Below are 20,632 nucleotides of genomic sequence, written 5' to 3'. Positions count from 1 at the left end.
AAGTAACCCCTTAACTCAATGGGATCACCTCCATATGCAGTTGGACGAATGTCTGGCTTCAATAGTTTAACTTTCTTGCACAAATTATCTTCAAAGAATCTGCTAGAAATGATAGTAATTTTGGCTCCTGAATCAAACAAAACCTTGGTTCTGTGACCCTCCACCAAGATGAAATCAAGAGGCCCCTCAGCCCCAACCTGGACCACAATTTGTCCACACTCAAAATCATGTTGATCTGATGTGCTGCCATCAGACACTTCACTAACTTTTTTCTTTAAATTTTTGAACCTGCAGGCACTTACAAAATGACCCTTCTTCTTACAATGAGAACATGTAACATTTAGTGCAGGACATGACTTATCATTTGCCCAATGTGAAGTGCTATTGCATCTGTAACACTTCCCACCTCTGTTAGAATTCTCATTAGATTTATTTGCACTCATATCTTTAACACGGGTCTTTACGTGAGAGTCACCCTTGTCCGCTTCTTTCCTAGACGCCGAATTTGTATTAATCAGCGACACATCTTTATTAAGATCCTTTTTTATCACCTTTACACATTGTAAAGAGTGTTCTATTCTCTTAGCGACTACTAGAACTTCATCCAAAGAAGGTTCATCTTTCATCCAGAGTTCGTCACATACTTTCTCAGATACACAACCAAGCATAAACTGGTCACGTATTCTTTCATCCATTAGTGCGTCAAACTTACAACTAGAAGCTAAGCGTCTAAGTTCCGTTATATAATTCTCTATATTTTCCTCATCCTTTTGCATACGTTTGCCAAAATGGTATCTTTCCAAGATGGTGCTAACTTTTGGCAAGTAGTGAGCATCAAGTTTATAAATACACTGCTCATACTCATTGAGACCCGAACTGGAACTGCTAGGGACATCCGGTAAATGGTCAAAGACATCCTGTCCCTCAGACCCCAGACAATGCATCAATAAAGCTGTCTTCCTCTCCACACTTAAAGAAGTACCACAGACTCGAGCGTAGCGCTCGAAAACCTTCTTCCACTTGGACCATTTAATGGGAGGGTCACCTGGGGATTGTAGAAAAAATGGGGCTGCAGTGACGTTTTGCATGTTAAGAGGAGATAAAGATGTGCAAAAAAAACTGATCCAATAACCAAGTGTCTGGTAGCAAAGAGCTGTGCGTGTCAGCGCTGTTGAGTTGAGGATGATTGGCACACTAAATGTTAAGAAGAAGGCTGAGAGCAATTCCGTTGAGCTGAGCGTGCCAGCACTGTTAACAATAAAGATGACTGACACGCCAAAAGGCAAGAAGATTAGCTGTGCGTGTCAGCGCTGTTCGGCGTTAAGCTGTGCGTGTCAGCGCTGTTAGGATCAAGACGATTGACACACTAGAGTAACGCCGTTAGGCTGTGCGTGTCAGCGCTGTAAAAATAAAGATGATTGACACGCTAAAAGACAAACAAATTAGCTGTGCGTGTCAGCGCTGTTCAGTATTAAGCTGTGCGTGTCAGCGCTTTTAGGATCAGAACCATTGACACACCAGCTATTGAAAAGGAAGACTTTAAATCAGGGCGTTAAGCTGTGCGCTATTAGATAAAGGCAATTGACACGCTGGAGGTCCGCGCAAAAATGAATATAAACACTGAAAGGAGCTTCCACGTTTGTTCACGTAACATGTGTTCAGTAGTAAAGTTATCAAAGACGGCGAAGACTCTCTCTTAAAAAAAACTCCTCAACTGTTTATGACGATGTTTGCTTAGCAACCCATTGTTGTAGCATCCAGCAAGCTTTCGAGCGAATCAGATTACGTTAAAATACACAGCAGCCAATCAGGATACAGCTTCTTATCCACCAATCCAGGAGAAGTTCTGAAATTAGTGTACGCCCTTCATGCGTTTCAGCCCCCATGCATTCCAACCTGTGACGAGGGATATTCAGAACTTCAAGGCGTCATGGCTTCTGCAGGCAGGAGAACGCGCAGTTGATAACGACCAGAGCGCGTGAAGAAGCGCGAGGGCTAGCGTGAGTAATTTGATTATTTCCCAAATTACCGTTAATGAGAAAAGTGCGTGATTAGTGCACTCTTAGTACAAACTATCACTGCTACCTCGTTATCTCAGGGAAGTAAGGTCACTGAATGCTAGTAGAGATATTAGGAAGAGTTTTAGAGATTGCGCAAATGCCGAGCAGAGCGTTCTAAGCAGTAGTTGACAGGAATAATTAAAAAAAATGTCTCTAAGCGAAATTTATTAAGTAAGGAACGTTCTTACTTGATGTAAAAGGTCTTCTTTGAAGAGAAGAGATGAAATATTGTAGTTCGCCAGAAGTGAGATGAAAGTTGGAGTTGAGTTGAGATCCCAGTCGTCGCCAGTGTTGAAAAGCAAACCTCTTTGAAGAAGAAAGATGCTGAGGCTTGAAGTAGGGTGTCTCAGGTTTATTTTCAGTAGTAAGTATAAACAACTCATCCACCCAACTGTCAGTAAGATAATGATCTCACTGCTCACACACATTCCACAGCTGGCTTAGTCCTGACATTCCAGAACACTAAGCATCATCAGAGTGAAGAACATAGACAAGATGTAATTACAGGAAAAGAAAGCCATTACAACACACGCCCTACTCGGTCGCCATCATGGCCACACCCCCAAACTTTTCATTTTAATGGGAAGGTTGGAGTTTTTCTTGAATTCAATTAAGGCCTCTCATCTTCCATGCTATATTACGTGTGATGCAATTGCATCCCTCCCCCAAATCAATCTGAGGGTACTAACTTAATTTTTGGCCTCCAATTTCACTGAACGTATTAACATTTTCAATTTTCCTTCTCTATTTATATACACATCATTAATCTGTTACCATTAATTATTTTCAAAGGAGCTGAGGATGCTCAGAGTAGGGTTTGTGGACCCCAGGGGGTTCGTGAACCACAAGTCCTTTTTACAGATATTCTTAAATAGATGAATATAGCTTTTGTATAGATGGTGTGCGCTAGGAACGCTGCAGCATTTCAAACACTCCTGACCCGGAACTCGTTCGTTGGTTACAGGGAGGCTATATTGTCAATTTCAGGTTTTAATCCCTTGGGCGCACAAGTATCATAGCAATTAAATCAGCCCATTTACCCTAGAAATTGAAAAAGAGGGTGGAGATTCTCATCTGAAAATGTAAGCATCCAACCACGGCTCGCTAGCTGGTTACATAGTTGCACCAATTTTTATTGAGATGCTGTGCACTACTCAAGATCAATTTTAAAGCGGTGGCACCAACGAGCACACCCATTATCATTGGCAGTTAACTCAAGGCTCAAATGAGTGGACCATCTTCAAATCCCTCATTTTTCAAGTACTGTGTTGTTTCAACACCCTTAAAGATATTAAATACCGGTTACGTCCGAAAAAGTTCCAGAAAACTGTCCTGAGGAAGGTGAACGATCAACAACTTACCAAAACGCAGCATCGACTTTTTGTTTTCTCGTGATATTTTTATCGTTTTGTATATCAAATGGATTTTAATGTGAATTGTTTTTATGCTTTAGTTATTTTTGTGATTAGTTTTCTATTTTTTGCTGACTCACTACTATTGAATAATATTATTACTTTGTCATTTCACTTCTATGAACCAGTATCGTACAGAACCTGAAAAACAATTCTTTCTGTTATAGTTTTTGGGGACCTTGTGTGTTTTCTGGAAGTATTGACCCTGTCCCTGATTAGAATATAAGGGTACCTCCCTTCTTTCTCTACATTCTACATTTCAAACACTAACTTTATCTCGAAAACGAAGCTGCCCTGTGAGTTCCTTCTATGTAGCGTCGATCTGTGTTAAAAACAAAAGTGATCAGACTTCCTAATCTTATTTCAATACGTGGCATGTCAACTGAAACAACACCTAAAAAGTATTTCTTGGCATATTTAAGAAATAGATGAATCTGAATGCTTAAGAAGTCATGAATCTGAAAAGGGTCTACTGTGTTTAACCCCTTGCGTGCGGGTTTATTTCTCCCGCTGTGCGGGAGAAATAAATGGCGTTCGCGAACACGACGGCTCCAGGCCGTCGTGCGCACACGCCCACCGTAATGCACGACGGCCGGGAGACGTTGTGCGCACTCAAGGGGTTAATAGTTTAAAGATCATCAAACAAAATGTGTCTACCAGGATTGATTTGGATGACATTGTCAAACACAGAGAATTCAAACAATTCACAACATTTCCCGCCAGGGGTTGTTTAAAAAGTATTTCAGCTTTTACATTTCATTTTCAAGCAAGTTATATGGTTACCGTCTTCCGTATCAGGGCTCAAATAGAATGGAACCAACATGTACACCATCCACATTCTTCTCTTGACGTGACAACTCTGTAATCTCACAGGTGCTTTCCTGTTATTGAAATCAACCAAAAATATTTCCTAACAAAATTACCATCTCCAAAGCTGGGTGTGTACAGTCTTGCAGGAATCACAATATTCACAAAAACAGAGGTAGAATTTATATGGCCAAGGAGGTCAAACTGTTCACTTCCAGGTGCAAAGCTTGCTCTCTTTACAAAAACTTTATCATCCTCGCTCAGCTCCTTGTATTCAAAATATGAAAACGTGTCCTTGTAAAAGAGCCCTGCTGAAAGTATGGTGTCTAGGGTGTCCTTGCTATAATTGAAAATTCTCTTAACATAGGTTCTATTGGAATATACATCTTATAGAGACTTCTAGTCGCAGATTCCTTAAATTTGAATTTCCAAGGCATCACTGGATCCGGAAGATTTTTCGTGACCAGTACCCATGCAAGACGCTAGGTGGCATTGTTCAGCTTCCTGTGCATCAGCGGTGTTGTCCGCAGCAACTATATAGGAGCCACCCAGTGCGCTGATGCAGTTCTTTTCTTTCCATGCCTGCCAGCGCCGATTCAGAGAAGAGCTAGCCCTCAATTACTGTTTGACTGGATTCCTTCAACGTTTTGTACAATGTTTTTGAGGTTTGTCCTCCTGGTGTGTAGGTATGTTATCTAGAAAACAGGATTCAAGCCCTGTGGAGCCTGTCAAAAGCCGATGTCGGTGATGGACCTGCATCTTGTCTGCCTGTGGTGTCTGAAGTGCGACCACAACCCAAAATCGTGCTCTGATTGCAGTGCCATGAATCTGAAGCCCTTGCGGGAGCGGTCCGTCAAGCTCCTGCAAGCCCAGCGTGCGACTCCACATCACTTGAGGTCCCCTTCAAGAGGAAAGTCCCGGGAGCGGTCACAGAGTCCGAGGTCGTCCCCCCACTCCAAGTCCTTGGGAAACTAGGGTAAGTTGAAGCACAAGAAGAAGATAAAGAGGTCTTTGACTTCTTGTCCGTTGGCTGACAAGACAAGTGAGTGCCGACATTCAAGGCCTGGCTCCATGGCTGAGCTACCACCAGGGTCGACTCCGCGCCACCCCGACTTTCCAAGAGCCGCAGCAGCCCCTCAACTAAAAGAGTTCTATGAGGCCATTTCCTCATTTGGGTGGGCGTGCCTTTGGGCCCTGCAGTGGTCTGAGGGGACCCCATCAGGTTCCGTGCCGGCAGCTCAGGCCCCGGCTCCAGTGGTCCCCCATGGATCCATCCATGTCGGTCCCGATGCAAATGCTCCTGGTGCTGCCGATGGTACCCTCCCCATTCTGATCCCCAATTCCGATATGGATCCGGATGAGTGTTGCCAATGCCAATTCCAGTGCCAACAACAGTCTTGCTTCCTAGATCGGAGGGTGAGCCCTATTCCCTCGGGTAAGGACTCGGGGAAGAATGGGACGGGTTGCTGGATCCTGGAGAAAACCAGTCATATGAAGAAGACCCTAGCATGGGCTGGTGTGAGGAACGGGGTGAAGCCAGTGGACTGGATACCTCTACAGATACTGGTATGCTTTCTCCCCCTACCGTGGCCACAGATGATGGGGCCTCCTACGCAATTATAGAAACGAGGTGCATTATTTTGTAAATGTTAGCGTACTAAGAATCATTTTAGCTTGAAGGGACCAAGGAGAGGAAGTTAAGAATTAGGTTGGAGATGAGGAGTGCTGTTCTGACCTAACATTAGATGCTACCAATACTAAAAGATGGAAATACCAATTTGTTAAAGTTGACTTTACTTGTTGCTTTGGTCATTTCACGATTAACTTTACTGTTACATGCACAGTAAGTGGAACCTGAATTACTCCTATATTATTCCTCCTGTTTCCCATTTTCTTCAAGACAGTGGCGATGATCAAAGCTGAAAACAATAGGGTTATTCTCATTTGTGTACGGGCAAGCACTCAAGAGACAGCAATAGCATGTGCGTTTCAGAAGCAAGAAATCCCAAAGGATCCTGAATAATAACTTCTTTGATGAGATAAACCATTCACACTTTGCAAATCATTATTAGAAAAAAATCCACAGTTTGAAATGTTGAGTTTTTTCTTAAAGATGATAAGATCATATTTTGCCAAGGAAGAAGATAAAATGATAATCCTTCCCTACCACACTTATATTTGTCTGATAAATCTACGTTGAAGGATGGAGGTGATAACTAAGAAGATTTAAAATATGAATTGATCTGGTAAGATGATATTCATGATCATAACAGGAAACAAAGTTAAATAAGTATGCCTAGTTTAACTAAAATAACATAGTCCAGTAAAGGAGGACTCCAAGTAAGTTGACGTATGGAACCTTGACCTGTATCTCTGGAATGTAGTGTAATGTCATATTTCACAATTTAAATAGATTTCCTGTCCTAAACTTTCAGCAGTGGACATTGGTAATATGCAGGCAAAACATTCAGGACTTATTTTAGGTTACATCTATGGCAAGTGCTGTTTAGTCCAGTAAACTCTCACAGAATAGGTGTGCAACTGACACAGACAAAATTGAATGACAAAAAATACCTGGATTTGACATACACTCTGCACCCAGATTATGCAGTACTGACCTAACATTACACGCAACCAAACCACTAATAGAGTAGAAAGGGTGCTATATGCCCTGGTGCAAGCAAGGGAAATGAGCCACCAATAACTGATTGGATGGTAAAATAGAGTCATAATTGCAGAGTTGTGGGTCCCTAACACCTCTGGGCGCCAGTACCGCTGCACCTGCTGCACTGTTGCTAGCTACACCCGAGCAATACAGTTTAATCAAAAGATTTGTACTTTTTACAACAAAGCCTCATAACTTATGGGGTGGGGTTATCACCTACAAGCATCGTTCATATTCAAAATATATTGCATGTTTAATGAAACAAAAATAGTCAAAAACATGCTAACCTCAGTGTACTGAAGTGCATCCTTTGAAATGTGCTCATAATCGGCAGCACAATTCCTTGCATTGTTTTGCATGAACTTTAAATAATCTGCTATTTCTTTATCCAACATCGCCTTGTAAGTCTGAAAGAAAGAGAAGGATCTGTAAAGTTTGAAACCACAAGTGAACAACTGCCCTTTTAGCATATGATCAAACTGTCTAGTATTTACATTAAACCTCTTTTGAGAAAAAAATCAATAAAGTGTGCTTATAATGTTACAAATAATGACATCTGGAATTTATCAGCTATCTAAGCATTTAAAAACTAATACAAGCTAATAAAATTTCTTCATTAGGAACTCTGTTTTTGAAGATGAAGACCCAAATCCAATTTTTACAAAACTGCTGAAAAATATTATAATAAACGTTCCATGCACAGGTATACCATCAACAATTCAAAGCAGAAGGAAACCAGACAAAAATAATAATAGTAAGATTAAAATGTATAAAGCAGTAGTTTAGAATGAATTACCACATTTAAGACAGAGAAATATCGGCAAATAAAAAAACTGGCAAAAATGCAAGCACTTGCAAAAAAAGAGGTCAGGATCTCAATGCGTGTGTGTACTGGTGAGTGAATCAGTGACTTAGTGCACTGACACATAGCAGTTAAGTGGCTGCATGTATGTTCGCTTTCTCTGAGACGTTGATGCTGCAGGTCAGAACCCCATATCCGGAGGTTTCCGCATCTACGAATCATCCTGTATAGAAGATTTATAAAACCGTGCATTGCCAAAACAGTCTATGCACATAAACATTAATTCTGCAAGCAAAGCTCACAATTCAGCGGTTTCAGCAGAAATACGTAAACCAATACAGTGAATCTCTTAATTTGTGGCATTTGGACCCATCTTTTATCGCTAATTCAGTATACTAAGCGTGGATTGTATATCCAGTACTACATTAGTGTGGACCTTGCAAGTACTACATTGCTCCAAAGTTATAACTAGATCCCTGGCTACCCCAAACATATCAGTTGAAGATTCTACATATGTTCCAGTTGTGGCTCTTTTCCTGATGAAGGCACCCTGCAGTGCTGAAACGCGCGTAGAAACAGCACCAGTCAATTGTGCCACATTGCTGTTGTTTTTTATTTGAACCCTTCTTTTATTCTGTGTTAACATATTATTGCACACAGTGTCATGTTTTTCTCATTGTAAGTTTGATTGTAAGTGAGATTGATGGATACGAATGTGAGAGCATGAGCTTTTAAGTCATTGTTGGTTAAATGCTTACAGTTGGTTGCCTTAAATATGTACATTGACTATTGTCTGGTTCTACCTTAAGGAACCTTTATCCAAGTAGAAGGGGGCCTCTTTTTCTGTATGATGGGTGAGGACAGAGATGAATGAGTGAATATGTAATTGCATGCATTGGTGGATAGATCACTGTGTGAGTCAAGAATGAGGGAATGGGAAAGCGAGCGCATGGATGAATGAAGACAGGGTACACAAATCTATAAGGCTTTGGCCTCTGACCATAGCAATAATAATTACATAAGAATGATAAGAATTGTCTATAATTTGCGGGTTCAACTATTACAAACGGGAAAAACACCACTGTGCCAAGAGTCAATATTACTTACAACATGACAATAATTATAATAATTGTGCCAGTTCAAGCATTATGCATGACAAGACACTATTGTCAGGAGAAAGACCACAATATTTCACGACTAATTAACATTTTGTATGTTGAGATTTGCTACATCACTCAGTAATGTTCATATTCACACCGCCACTTATCTCATTTAATGTCTGAACATGCATTGAAGACTATTTTGCCTGACTAGATTTTCACCACCACTCATTATTCATAGGCCCTGTTCAGATTTGCTCTATCACTCAGTAATCATTAGTACAGGTCATCTTTGGTCCATCACTACCTAACCCTCATGCATACCCGGTTCACCACTGCAAATCTGATCAGAACCAATCCATCCTATAAAGTTTTTAAAAGTGAAATGAAAAGCTGCTGCCTCAACTATACCTCCAGCGATGATTGAGAATCTTGTTATTCCTGAACCAAGACCAGATTTACAGAGTGAGTTATTATCTTTCGGCTCTTTAGTGATTTAGGACCCTTATTTATCTGAGCTCTACATCAAGAATTATTTCTGTACATTTTGTTTTTTATAATAGTTAAATCCTTTGATTTCTAATTACTGTATTTATTGTAATTGTTTCTACCTTTGATACTTTCCTATCCACTCATGTGACCGAGCTGCTTTACTCACATTTTAGCTATTATACTAGGAATGTACTAGGATATATACATTACCTTATCTTTTACTTTTGTTAACATACCATCTTTATACTAAGGACTTGCTGTTTAATGGTATTAAAATTCTTCTTGTAATTCTCCGTAAAGCACTTTGCTGCCCACCTGGTCATGTACACACTATGTAAAACATGGTCATCTACTCAGTCATGTGCTGTGCAACGTTCTGAATTCAAACAATGAGCTCAGTGTGAAAACATCATTCTGAGTGAAAGGGATAAAAACCCAAATTTAGCTTTAGGCCCTAATCATACTGTTCATTATTCAGTTTTACCATCTCTTTCCCAGAAACTGTGAAGCATTATTATTGTGAAAAGAAGGACATTTTATATGATGCTGTTTAAATGTGTGGTTAAAAGTGCATGTTTAAGTTGCACATTTTGTCTGGTAATAATCTACAGCCTACATTGAAAAAAGGCTTAAACGCAGTCTGACTTTTAAGCTTTTTCTCCCCCTATTGTGTGTGGGAAACCTTTGTGACTTGAATATGTTGCAGGGAATTCAGAGCAGCAGAGAATGTTCCAAACATAGGTCTGTATAGGTAGCGTGACTGTTAAAGTCACGAAAACAGGAAAGCTGTGCTTTAAGTAAATGTGTGCAGTCTGGGTGGAACAGAACGGAAAAGCAGGAAGCTTTTTCTATTGTCAAAACTGTATTGAAGTTATGGCTGTTTGCCAAAATTAGTATTATAAAGAAGGACTCACGCGTCTCTAATTTGAGACTGACTTATCGTCAGCGATGAGATCCCCTTTGCTATGGCCTGCCTTTGGGGAGTTCTTGTTCGGACAACTAATTTAGTCGTGCACAATATGCGGGTGACAGACCCCCATTGAGACGAAATATCTGTTTTTTCTACATCAAGCGTACTGTCTGGGGGATATCTGCAGCAGCTAGAAAAGGTAAGAAAAAATGGCAATCGGCGAATCCTTGTGTAGTGATCCACAACCGTTCCAAACTGAGATGTGTATTTAGTTAATCCTGGCAGACCTTTGTTTGGGAATTGTCAGAGAAAAAGATGTGTATTTAGCCAAACTTGGCACACTTTTCTTTTCCCTTTTGGAATTATTAGAGAAAAAGGTATTTCAGAAGAAGTTTATCCTGACAGTTTGAATTAGGAAAACTTCAGAGAAAAAAGTTGTCATTTTGCATAAATATGTTATGTGATTTGTTTAAAAATATATATATATTTATATATAATGTAGATTTGTGATTATTATATAATGTGTAATAGAACATGAGTTCTCTTGCATTATCAGAGGTACCAACAGTTTTTTTGTTTTTTTTAGAGTTAACTCCATTAGGACAGGAGCCTTTAAGAATACTAAGAGTTGGGTCTACTAGGATACCAGTATTGTATTGTAACTGTATGTATATAGCGCTTACTACCCCTGGCGAGGCGTCTAAGTGCTAGATTTATTCTGTGAGATACAGATCCATCCAATTTGAGTATAGGTGTGTCGTGTGAAACTCTCTCACAACCTGCTTATTTAGGGATAACTGAAGACCTGCAGGCCTAGTAACTTTAAAAAATCTATGCGACCTAACTGTAATGCACTTGACCTTTGTAAGCAAATGTGACAAGATTTAAGGGCATTATTATTGCTCATTAACTTTGTGAGCAATAAAAATGCCTTTAAATCTTGCTATCTTGTCACATTTGCTCTGCTTTCAGAGACAGAGGTCAAAAGTCAGTTTGTCTTCCTACTCCCCAGAAAGGGCGAGTAGGACCTAAAAATAGCTCGCCCTAACTAATTCTGTCTTGAAAATGCGAGCGGATTTTTCAAGCCCTGTATATGATGGAACAGTGGCCCTAACAGGAGATTTTTCAGTAAAATTAAGACAAGACAATAATGGAAAATTGATGGAACAAAAGTCAAAAGACATATTAGAATGGGCTAGTAAGATACCTAAAAACTTAAGTGAAGGAAATGGATACTATACTAGCACCCCACAGGTGAAGTTTGATTTAGGGGCACAATCAAAGATATATCAGGAAGAGGATAGGGGTTATCGTGACATGACCACCAGTGTAAAGAGAATAGAGAACATAATGGAGAGACTAAGCCATATTGCTGATGACTGTTCAAACATATGTAAATCTATATTATATAAGACAGATTAAAAGCCAGCTGTAAGGGATATAGGATATGATGTAGAAATCAAGAATAAGAAAGGAGCAGATGAGGAAGAAATAAACTCAGTAGGGAGTGAAATTAAAAGGGTTCTTGACTGTGAACGTATGGAATTGTGGCAAGAGGCAGAGAACAGAAAGGCTGAAAAAAATAGAAGAAGATCAGAGGAACAAAGTGCCTTAAGAGAACAAACAAGAGCAGAGCAGGTGTTTCCCAGTAGTATAACAAGGTCAGGATGTACATTTCGGGCAGAGGGTATGATAGAGTTAGGACAAAGTTCCCCTCCGGGTGGAGCAAGATCCCTTCATGTACGAAATATGAAGGGAATGACAAGTTTTATACAGAGAAAATAAAGGAAAGGAAATAGTGACTTGACATCCAATTAAATAGTAGTGAAGGGAGAAAACAGTCAGTATAATGTTGTTCCATTTACTAATAACCTTGCGGGGTGGACAGAAGGTATGCTGCTGCAGTGTAGCCAAGAGCAGGATCCTTTGACCCTGAATTGATGAATATGGCTGATTTATATATTTTTCAAGGTTTTGGGGACCAAGAGTGGGATTATGATTACATGCAACAAAGTCTGTGTGTGTGGAAGTAATATGCGATAAGGTCTGGGACACCTTATGAGGGACATGGTGGCAGAAATACCGCTGTAATGCAGATGCTACTGGTGTATAAGACACAGGGATCACAGCCTGTCTATGCTTGATGGCCACATATGGATAAAGAAAATTTAAAAAAAAACAAGAAGTCTGCAGGGAAATGGATAAAAGCATTTGAAAATGCAACAGCTGGGATACTTTTAGCTCTTGAAGATGTAAGAAGTGCAGGGATAAAAGGAGTAACTATTACTAAAGGAAAACATGATGGGTCTGCTTTTGGAGTAGTGCCCTCTAGGTTGTGGAGTGAATTAAGGAACAGGAACCCAGACCGACCAGCCATTGATGACACAAACTATGTCTCCAGGACAGTCCTGTGCAGACTACATAACAATGATGAAGAAAAAGTGGGAAGCAGATGTAGGACCTGTAGACAAGGGAGATAGTTGTAGATAATTCTACAATGTTTTAAAACAGGGGCTACCAGGAGACACACAAAACCGTTTAGATTAGGTTGTGGCCTTACGTGTAAGACCTTGGTTCGAAATACAAGCACATATTATACATTTTTGTGGAAAAAAGGAAGAAAGGGAGTGAAAAAATAAAGACCAAAGTGACAGAGCCGAAGCCAAAGTGGTGACACAAAAAATACAGAAAAATAAGAAGGAAAAGACAGAAAAATAAATGACTGGACAGGCTCTGTTTCAAACAAGAAGCAAGGAAGGGGTCAAAGAGAGGGGAGACAGATGCAAGGAAGAAGACATTTTAAATGCCATTACTGCGGTAACATTGGCCATTTTATTGCTCTATGCCGCTTTAAGAAGAGTGATGAAGTGCAGGGAGTGACAGGAATAGGAAGATGAAGGGAACGACAAAATGTGAACATGTCAGGGCCAGTGCCGCAATATGGTCCTTACCAGAATGTCCCCTACCCTCAACAACAAAACTCCACCACCACAGTTTCATATACCAAATCAGCAATTTGCTGATGTACCTGTTCAAGGGACACCAGCACACGTAACAGAAGGCCAGCCTCAGGTGAAGGCACTGGAATAGTTAGCACAGGGAGTCAAGGACAAGGGGGAATGATTGTTCAAGGTGGAAACCCCTTTTATCATACAGCTTGACGGGACGCACAAGAGTATCCCAATTGTTCTGTGGTAGCTAGGCCTCTAGACCCAGAGGAAAAACCAATGGTAGAAATGATTATTATGCTTTTTTTGGTTGATACAGGGGCAACAAAATCTTGCATCTTAGAAGGAAATGTTCCATCATAATTTTTTGACTCAAGACTCTTTTCAGACGATCCCACCAGGACTGAGATAGTTTATACACTCACTGTACCTTTATTAGTGCATGTTTAACGTGCACAGCCCACGTTACCAATTTTGCCATTCCCCTCCCATGATAGTGAAGCACTGCAGTGGTCCCGTCTTGTCTCTGAACATCAGATCCACATGAGGTAGAACTGATACTATCTGCAGAACCATTTAAGATAAAGTTGAAGCCGGGTGCACAATTGACCAGTTTAAAACAGTATCCACTGCCTAAAGAAGCAAAATAACTTATTGGAGGGACAATGCAAAGACTGAAGGATCAAGGAGTCCGGTATTCCTGTCGATCACCTTGTAACACCGCAATTAATCCTGTAAAAAAGCTACAGGTAATACTTCGCAGATGGCTCAGGTTTCTCGTCCCCTTAATGCCACAGTATTAGCAGAGTTCCCGATAGTGCCAGACCCATCTGTGATATCGACTAATATACAAATTGACAGAAAATGGTTTTCTGTGGTGGATCTAAAGAATGCTTTTTATGGCACACCTTTACATTCTGGTGAACAAATCATGTACTCTAGACTCCCACAAGGCTATTGTGAGTCTCCATTTGTGTTTAATAGAGTACTGAGAGATGATTTGTTGAATTTCAAGTCAGCCAGTACAGTCTTGCAATATGTAGACAATTTACTAATATGTAGTAAAACAGAATCTATGTGTGTTTTGGACACTGTCTCTCTCTTAACGCTACATGCTACTAAGGGATACAAAGTAGACAGGAAAAAATTACAGTTTGTGCAACAGGTAGTGCTGTATTTGGGCCAAGTGTTATATTCAGAAGGCACAAAAGATAGCAGGTTCTAGAATATGACCTATACGTGATCAACCCCAGCCCAAGACAGAAAAAGACATGCAAATGTTTCTAGGCCTTTGTAATTTTGTACGTCAGTGGGTATTTGATTATTCTACCATCATGCAACCACTATTTTATGCAATGAAGCAAGCTAAAACGGACAAAACAGACATACAGTGGACGGATGACAGTGTAAGTGCATTTCAGACATTGTCAGAAGCAATTGCTTCAGCTGCAGTGCTTGCAAATCCAGACTATGGAAAGAGATTTTTTTCTGTTTACTGCTGCCACAGAGCATTCCATGAGATCAGTCCTTACCCAAAAATACCCTATGGGGGCGTGGCTTAGCCAGCAATGGTGCTGGACGCGTAGCTGTAGAACTCTGCCATCGGCTCATGGCTCTGGCCGCAATACTCCGTTACTGATGGACATCAGGGGGCCGCTACCAGAAGAGACTGCTCTGACGACTGCGCTGATGCCTCGCTGGCGAAAGTAGGTGGTTGGCTGCCAAGCAACACTGTGTAGCACCCCCTGGCCCATAGCCTCACAGAGCGTGCCTAGCAGGCGCTGACTACAGCAAGACACGCGAGCCCAGGGTTCGGCTCTGCCTCCTAGGCCCTGCCGAATGTGGCGGATACGACTGGCCCTGCATGCTTCCCATAATCGCCGCTGACCCCGCATTGGCACAAACAGTATCCAGCGGAGGGGGCTGGTGGTTCAATTCATCGCCTGGAGCGGACCTCCATGCGAGTCCAAAGACCGGCCCCGCCTGCTCGACCTGCCTGCCAGAAGCTGGTATACTGCGGAGGCTGCGATCGGCTCCTAAATCCCTCGAGTCCATTTGAAGAACTAGGCGGTAAGGACTTGGGGAGCCTGTGGTTAGCGGCCAGCCCGATCCCCCACTGTGAGTTGGGGAGCGGCGCTGCGACCAAAGACTCGCTTGCAGCGCTTTGTTGGTGGAGGCTGAGGGCCAGCTGCCCCGGGCTGCAGCGGTGAATCCCCCGGTCTGCAGCCTTTTCTGGACCTGACATTTGAGGGCCGGGCACAAAGGTCTACGCAAGGCCGGGGATTGACTCCTCCCCCTAGGCCTCGGCGGAAGTTGTGATCAGCCTTACTTTGCACGCTGCCTGCAGCTAATATCAGCCTGAGACCAGCCCAGCTGACGTTAAGGAGTAAGGCCCGTTGAAGTACCCCTCTACACACGGGGCTGCTGGGCGTGAGATGGTGGCGTCTGATGAGAGACTGCAGATTGGGTTGGAGGTGAGGCCTGCCCACTGAGCCTAGCTGGAAGGTGCAAGACTGGAGGAGGGTGGCAGCTGTGGCCCACGGTTGGAGTGCCAGGGGCACCGGTGAGTCCCTGTGGTGCGGCGAGGTGCGTCTGTGTCCGGGAGCGGGCCTGCCCCCCCGCTACTGAATGAGGTACGGCGCTGGGCCTGGCGACCCGCCTGGAACTGGTGACTGGCTCCCCTCCCCGTACTTGAGAGACGGAGACCATCCGGCCAGGTCGTGCTGCCTGAAATAAGACTGTCGTGTGGTTTCTGCGCATAAAAGGGCAGGTTGCATGAGGTTCGTTGATGCTGGTGACCGCTGCTTGGGGCACTACGGGACTCACTACTGCCCGAACACTACTTACGCGCCGAGGACTGGCTCTGCTGGGGCGGCAATTCAGGTACAGTCTGTAGGAAATGGCGGGCGCTGGGGGACGCTGTGCAGCTATTTGAGGCCTGCCACACTGGCCGCACCCCGCTGATGCGCTTCTTGTTTTGGCGTGAATAGCTGCAACACGTGTTCACTCCCCCACTGCCTTAATTGGTCGAGGTGCTGCGGAATTGAGGTTGACTGGTTATGAGGGACTGTTAGGTACTGCTCCCCTCACTTTGTTGCGGCTATGACACCGATTACAGAGCCGGACCCATTTGACACATCTCAAGCGTAAATTGTTACTGTACCATGGAGGGTGGCACTGGTGAACCCCTGCTGCCCGGCCCAGACGCGCCATTCGCTCGAACGCCAGAGATGGTGAGTGTGTAATCCAAGGGTTCTCTCAGAGGCGAATGACGCTCATTAGCCTCCACTCCATGTCGCGAGGGGGCCGGACGAAGGTTGGCACTGGGGGTAAGACGGCCCCTCACCCACAGACTCGGGCGCACGCAGACAAGATGGTGGGAGCGGAGACACAAGACCCAATGGCGCACAAGCTTGATGCGGTGCTGGCAGCTGTTGAGAAGTTGGGAGAGACAATGAATCAAATTTGCACCTCCTTAGAAGGTAAGATAGACAAGGTGGCACTAGATCTCACGTTACTACATGCGGACCATCGCAAACTCGCAGACCGCACAGCCGCCACGGAAGGAGATGTTGCAGAAGTTTCGCCATGTGTAGCCACGGCTGAGAAGAACATCCGTGACTTATTGAATAGGGTGGAATTCTTGGAAGACAGAGCAGAGGATGCCGAAGGTAGGGCCCCCCGCAACAACGTACGTGTTGTAGGTCTGCCGGAGGGAGTGGAGGGGAGAACTGCAGTGATGTATGCAGAAGACTGGATCCGATCATTGGTTCCGGCGGAGGCCCTGTCTCCACAATTTGTTGTTGAAAGAGCAAACAGGGTCCCTGCCAAACCTCCACCTCCAGGTTCGAACCCGAGGCCATTTCTGATTAGTTTATTGAACTACAGAGATCGGGATACCATTCTCCTAGAGACTCGGAAGCTGCAGGACCTCCAAGTAGACAATCATAAAGTCATGATCTTCCCGGACTACACGTTCCGAGTCCAGAAGCAGAGACACTCATTCCTGGCGGTGAAAAGGCGCTTACGACAATGGGATCTTAAATAGTCTTTGTTGTTTCCGGGGAAGTTGAGAGTTGTTGCGAATGGTAAGACCCACTTCTTCAATACCCCGGACAGTGCTGCAGAATGGTTAGAATCCTATACTTCAACACCACTAGGACGAAGGGAAACGCTACCAGAGGTTGCACCGCGGCAACGCAGGGGAAGGAGAAGGAAATCGCAATCGTCAGCGTCTCAAACCTCTGGCCCCACACCGGAGTTGATGTTGAACGGTCAACTTGAAGCGGTACAGGCAGTGGCAAGCATCAGTGGATCACCGGGATGGGTCTCCGATTCGGACTCTGATCGGCAAGGTCCGCAAAGTGATGAGGAACTCTCGGACAATCTGCCTGGCTCCCAGGACTCCTGTGAGCTACCAAATGTTACTCCGCAGACCTCTGATAATGTTGCTTGAACATTCGCCGGAACTGTGTTCAATCCCCCCTCCACCTGCAGACAGAATGCTGAGTGCCCTCGCCAGACATGCAAGTATCCAAAAAAGACTAAGTACTGTTAAGGTATTGTGTCTATTGTATTTAGTAGTCATGCCGACGTTGGGATTGTGCAGGGCTGGGTTTCTAGTCATTGCCATGTTTCTTTCTTTTTTAGCTCTTTAATGTATGGGAATATCATATATAGCAAATAGGCAGCGGCCCCAGTTTGCAGGTGATTGGCCAGAGCCGAGTGCAGCCACATTTGGGGGTTCCCTCCACTTCATTTGATTTTTAGATTGCTGTTCACAATAGTCTCCCACGGACGTTAGTTGTGTGCCATTGCATTACAAGTTTGGGCGATTGCTTGCTGCAGATTTGCTCTTATGGAATTTTTGATTCTGTGTTTATTTGTTTTTTATGCCATCTTTTATCAACAAGGGTATGAGTGTTGGAAAACGGATCTACACAGAGGTGTGCGCTCCAAGATGATCATTTTAAACCTGCTGCTCCCCCCTACTGACCTCCGGCCGGGCGGGACCATTTGTACCCCTGACGCATATTGGTTATGGCTCCCATTAGGATAGGCACATGGAATGTGCGAGGTATACATAGCCCAGCGCGCCGCTATCTTATATACTCCTACCTTAAACATCATCGCATACCAATAGCGCTCCTTCAGGAGACACATTTGGCTAAAGCAGAAATCACACGCCTCCACCCGCGCTGGAGGGGGCAATTATATTCAATAGGATATTCTACATAGGCACAGGGGGTCCTAGTGTGGGTGAGACCAGGTACACCATTTCAGGTGGTAGCCACGATAGTAGATGGGGAGGGCAGGTATGTTCTAGTTAAGGGGATATTAGATGGTAAGCCGATCGTGTTAGCATCACTTTATACACCCAACACTGAGCAAGCTGCCATTCTAAATCAGATGTCGCAAAAACTGTCAGTGTGGCATGACACTCCCATGGTCTTGGGTGGATATTACAATTGTGTTCTTGACGTCTCCTTTGATCGGTCCATTCCCCCTTACCAGGCACCGTCACACACGCCGCAGCGAAAACGCTAGCAAATTGGGCCACGCAGTGGCATTTCACAGATGAGTGGCGGCACAGGAACCCACTAGACAGGGTGTATTCCTATTACTCTGGGGCCCATCGATTGCATATACGTTTAGACTGCTTCATGGTGTCTGATGGTCTCTTGGCATGCATTTCAGACTCTTTATACATGGGACGCACACACTTTGATCATAACCCTTATGTCTTGGAGCTCCAATGGGAGGTAGAATTGCCGCCGATTCCGATATGGCGACTTCAACCGGATATTCTCCTTGATGCACCATTTTGCAACTCGCTGGCCACCGCTGTAGCACAATATTTTGAAGACAATGAGGGTACGGCAACTTTGGCGTTGGTGGAATGGGACGCATTTAAGGTAGTGACCAGAGGGCATTGCTTGGGGACGCAAGCAGGCATGCGTAGGCAACTAGAAAAAAACCTCACTAGTTTGGAACGGAGACTGGCCGCTAGTGAACAGACTGCCATAGATGGCGCTCAGGAACGGCTTTATCGACACAGAGAGGAACACACTCAGTTGTTAGAACAGCTGCGTTGCCTCAATTACGCTGCACACTCGGCAAGAACACATCACATGATGGGCGACAAAGCGGGAAGACTGCTCACATGGCTTATCCGCCAAAGCGAGGCGTCTGCACCGATAGCGTCGGTGAAACCGGCCACCGAGGATATCGCGTATACCCAGCGGAGCATACATAGTGCGTTTGTAACGCACTACCGGGACCTGTATAGCTCGCGTGTGCGGGTTACATCTCCGGAGCTGCAGGTTTATCTATGAGATATAACTCTGCCAAAGCCCTCTCGCACTCAAAGTGTTGAATTAAATGTTTCCCTTAACCCTGAGGAAATCCGAGATAGCACTTTCTCATTGTCTAATGGGAAGTCGCCGGGTCCGGATGGTCTACCGGCCGAATTTTGCAAAGCATATTCACACATCTTGGTACCACAATTATTAAAGATGTATGAGATGGCACTGGATGACTCTGCTCTCTCTACTACACAAAATGAAGCCCTGCTGGTATCCCTCCTAAAGCCTGATAAAAACCCGGAGCTTTTGGGCTCTTATCGGCCGCTAACGCTCCTTAACGCAGACTACAAGATATTTGCATCATTATTGGCCAGGCGCCTTTTGCCATTAGTGAAAATATTGGTACACCCCAACCAGAATGGCTTTGTCCCCGCGCGGTGCACTTCACTCAATATACGGAGATTCTTTAAAGTTCAACAGTATGCTGCGCACAGCTGGCCCCGATCAGGCTGCCTGGTATTAGATCTGGAAAAAGCCTTCGACTCTTTGGAATGGCTCTACCTGGCAGCTGTGCTAGAAAAATATTAATTGGATGACCATTATTTGAATATGGTTTGTCTACTGTATCAGCGGCCCACAGTCTGAGTCCGCACCGGCAGTCTGGTCTCCGATTGCATTAGGGTAAGGCGTGGTACGCGCCAGGGCTGCCCGCTGTCTCCGTTACTGTTCTCTCTAGCTATGGAGCCCCTGCGGATGCTGCTCAGGAGAGATGGCACAACTGGGGTATACAGTTGGGGGATGGGTTGCATGCCGTTTCCCTGTATGCGGACGACTTGTTGTTATATCTCCGGGATGTCACAGCGATCCCGGCATCCATTGCAGATATACTTCAGGCATTCGAAGAGAAATCAGGTCTCCGGGTCAATTGGGCCAAATCAGGGATCTATTTATTTAATGCTGGCATAGTAGAGGACGACATCATTCTGGACGCTTCTCACGTGGTATCCCACCACTTTCAGATATCTTGGAATTTTTATATATCACTCACCTGATGATTTATTGGAGGGTAATCTGCTGCGAACTATCTCAGCCATACGAGCCGAGGTGCAATTTTGGAAAACGCTCCCTCTG

General features: G+C 43.9%; 1 protein-coding gene across 3 annotated transcripts in view; it reads right to left on the bottom strand.

Annotated features, from left to right (window-relative positions):
- The window catches only part of ICE2 (interactor of little elongation complex ELL subunit 2), an 825,537-nt gene that overhangs the window by 655,924 nt on the left and 148,981 nt on the right, over positions 1 to 20,632 (bottom strand). For 2 of the 3 annotated variants that reach the window (XM_085648299.1, XM_085648300.1), the window contains one exon: positions 7,232 to 7,351. The exons of the other annotated variant lie outside the window; for it this stretch is intronic. In XM_085648299.1, coding sequence (XP_085504425.1) covers positions 7,232 to 7,351 — 120 coding nt within the window. The remainder of the gene's footprint in view (positions 1 to 7,231; positions 7,352 to 20,632) is intronic. 3 annotated transcript variants of the gene reach the window in all.

Source organism: Triturus cristatus, chromosome 3_2 (genome assembly GCF_964204655.1).
Source record: "Triturus cristatus chromosome 3_2, aTriCri1.1, whole genome shotgun sequence".
NCBI lineage: Eukaryota > Metazoa > Chordata > Amphibia > Caudata > Salamandridae > Triturus > Triturus cristatus.
The sequence above is the reverse complement of the archived record's forward strand: the minus strand, read 5'-3'. Positions and strand labels throughout refer to the sequence as shown.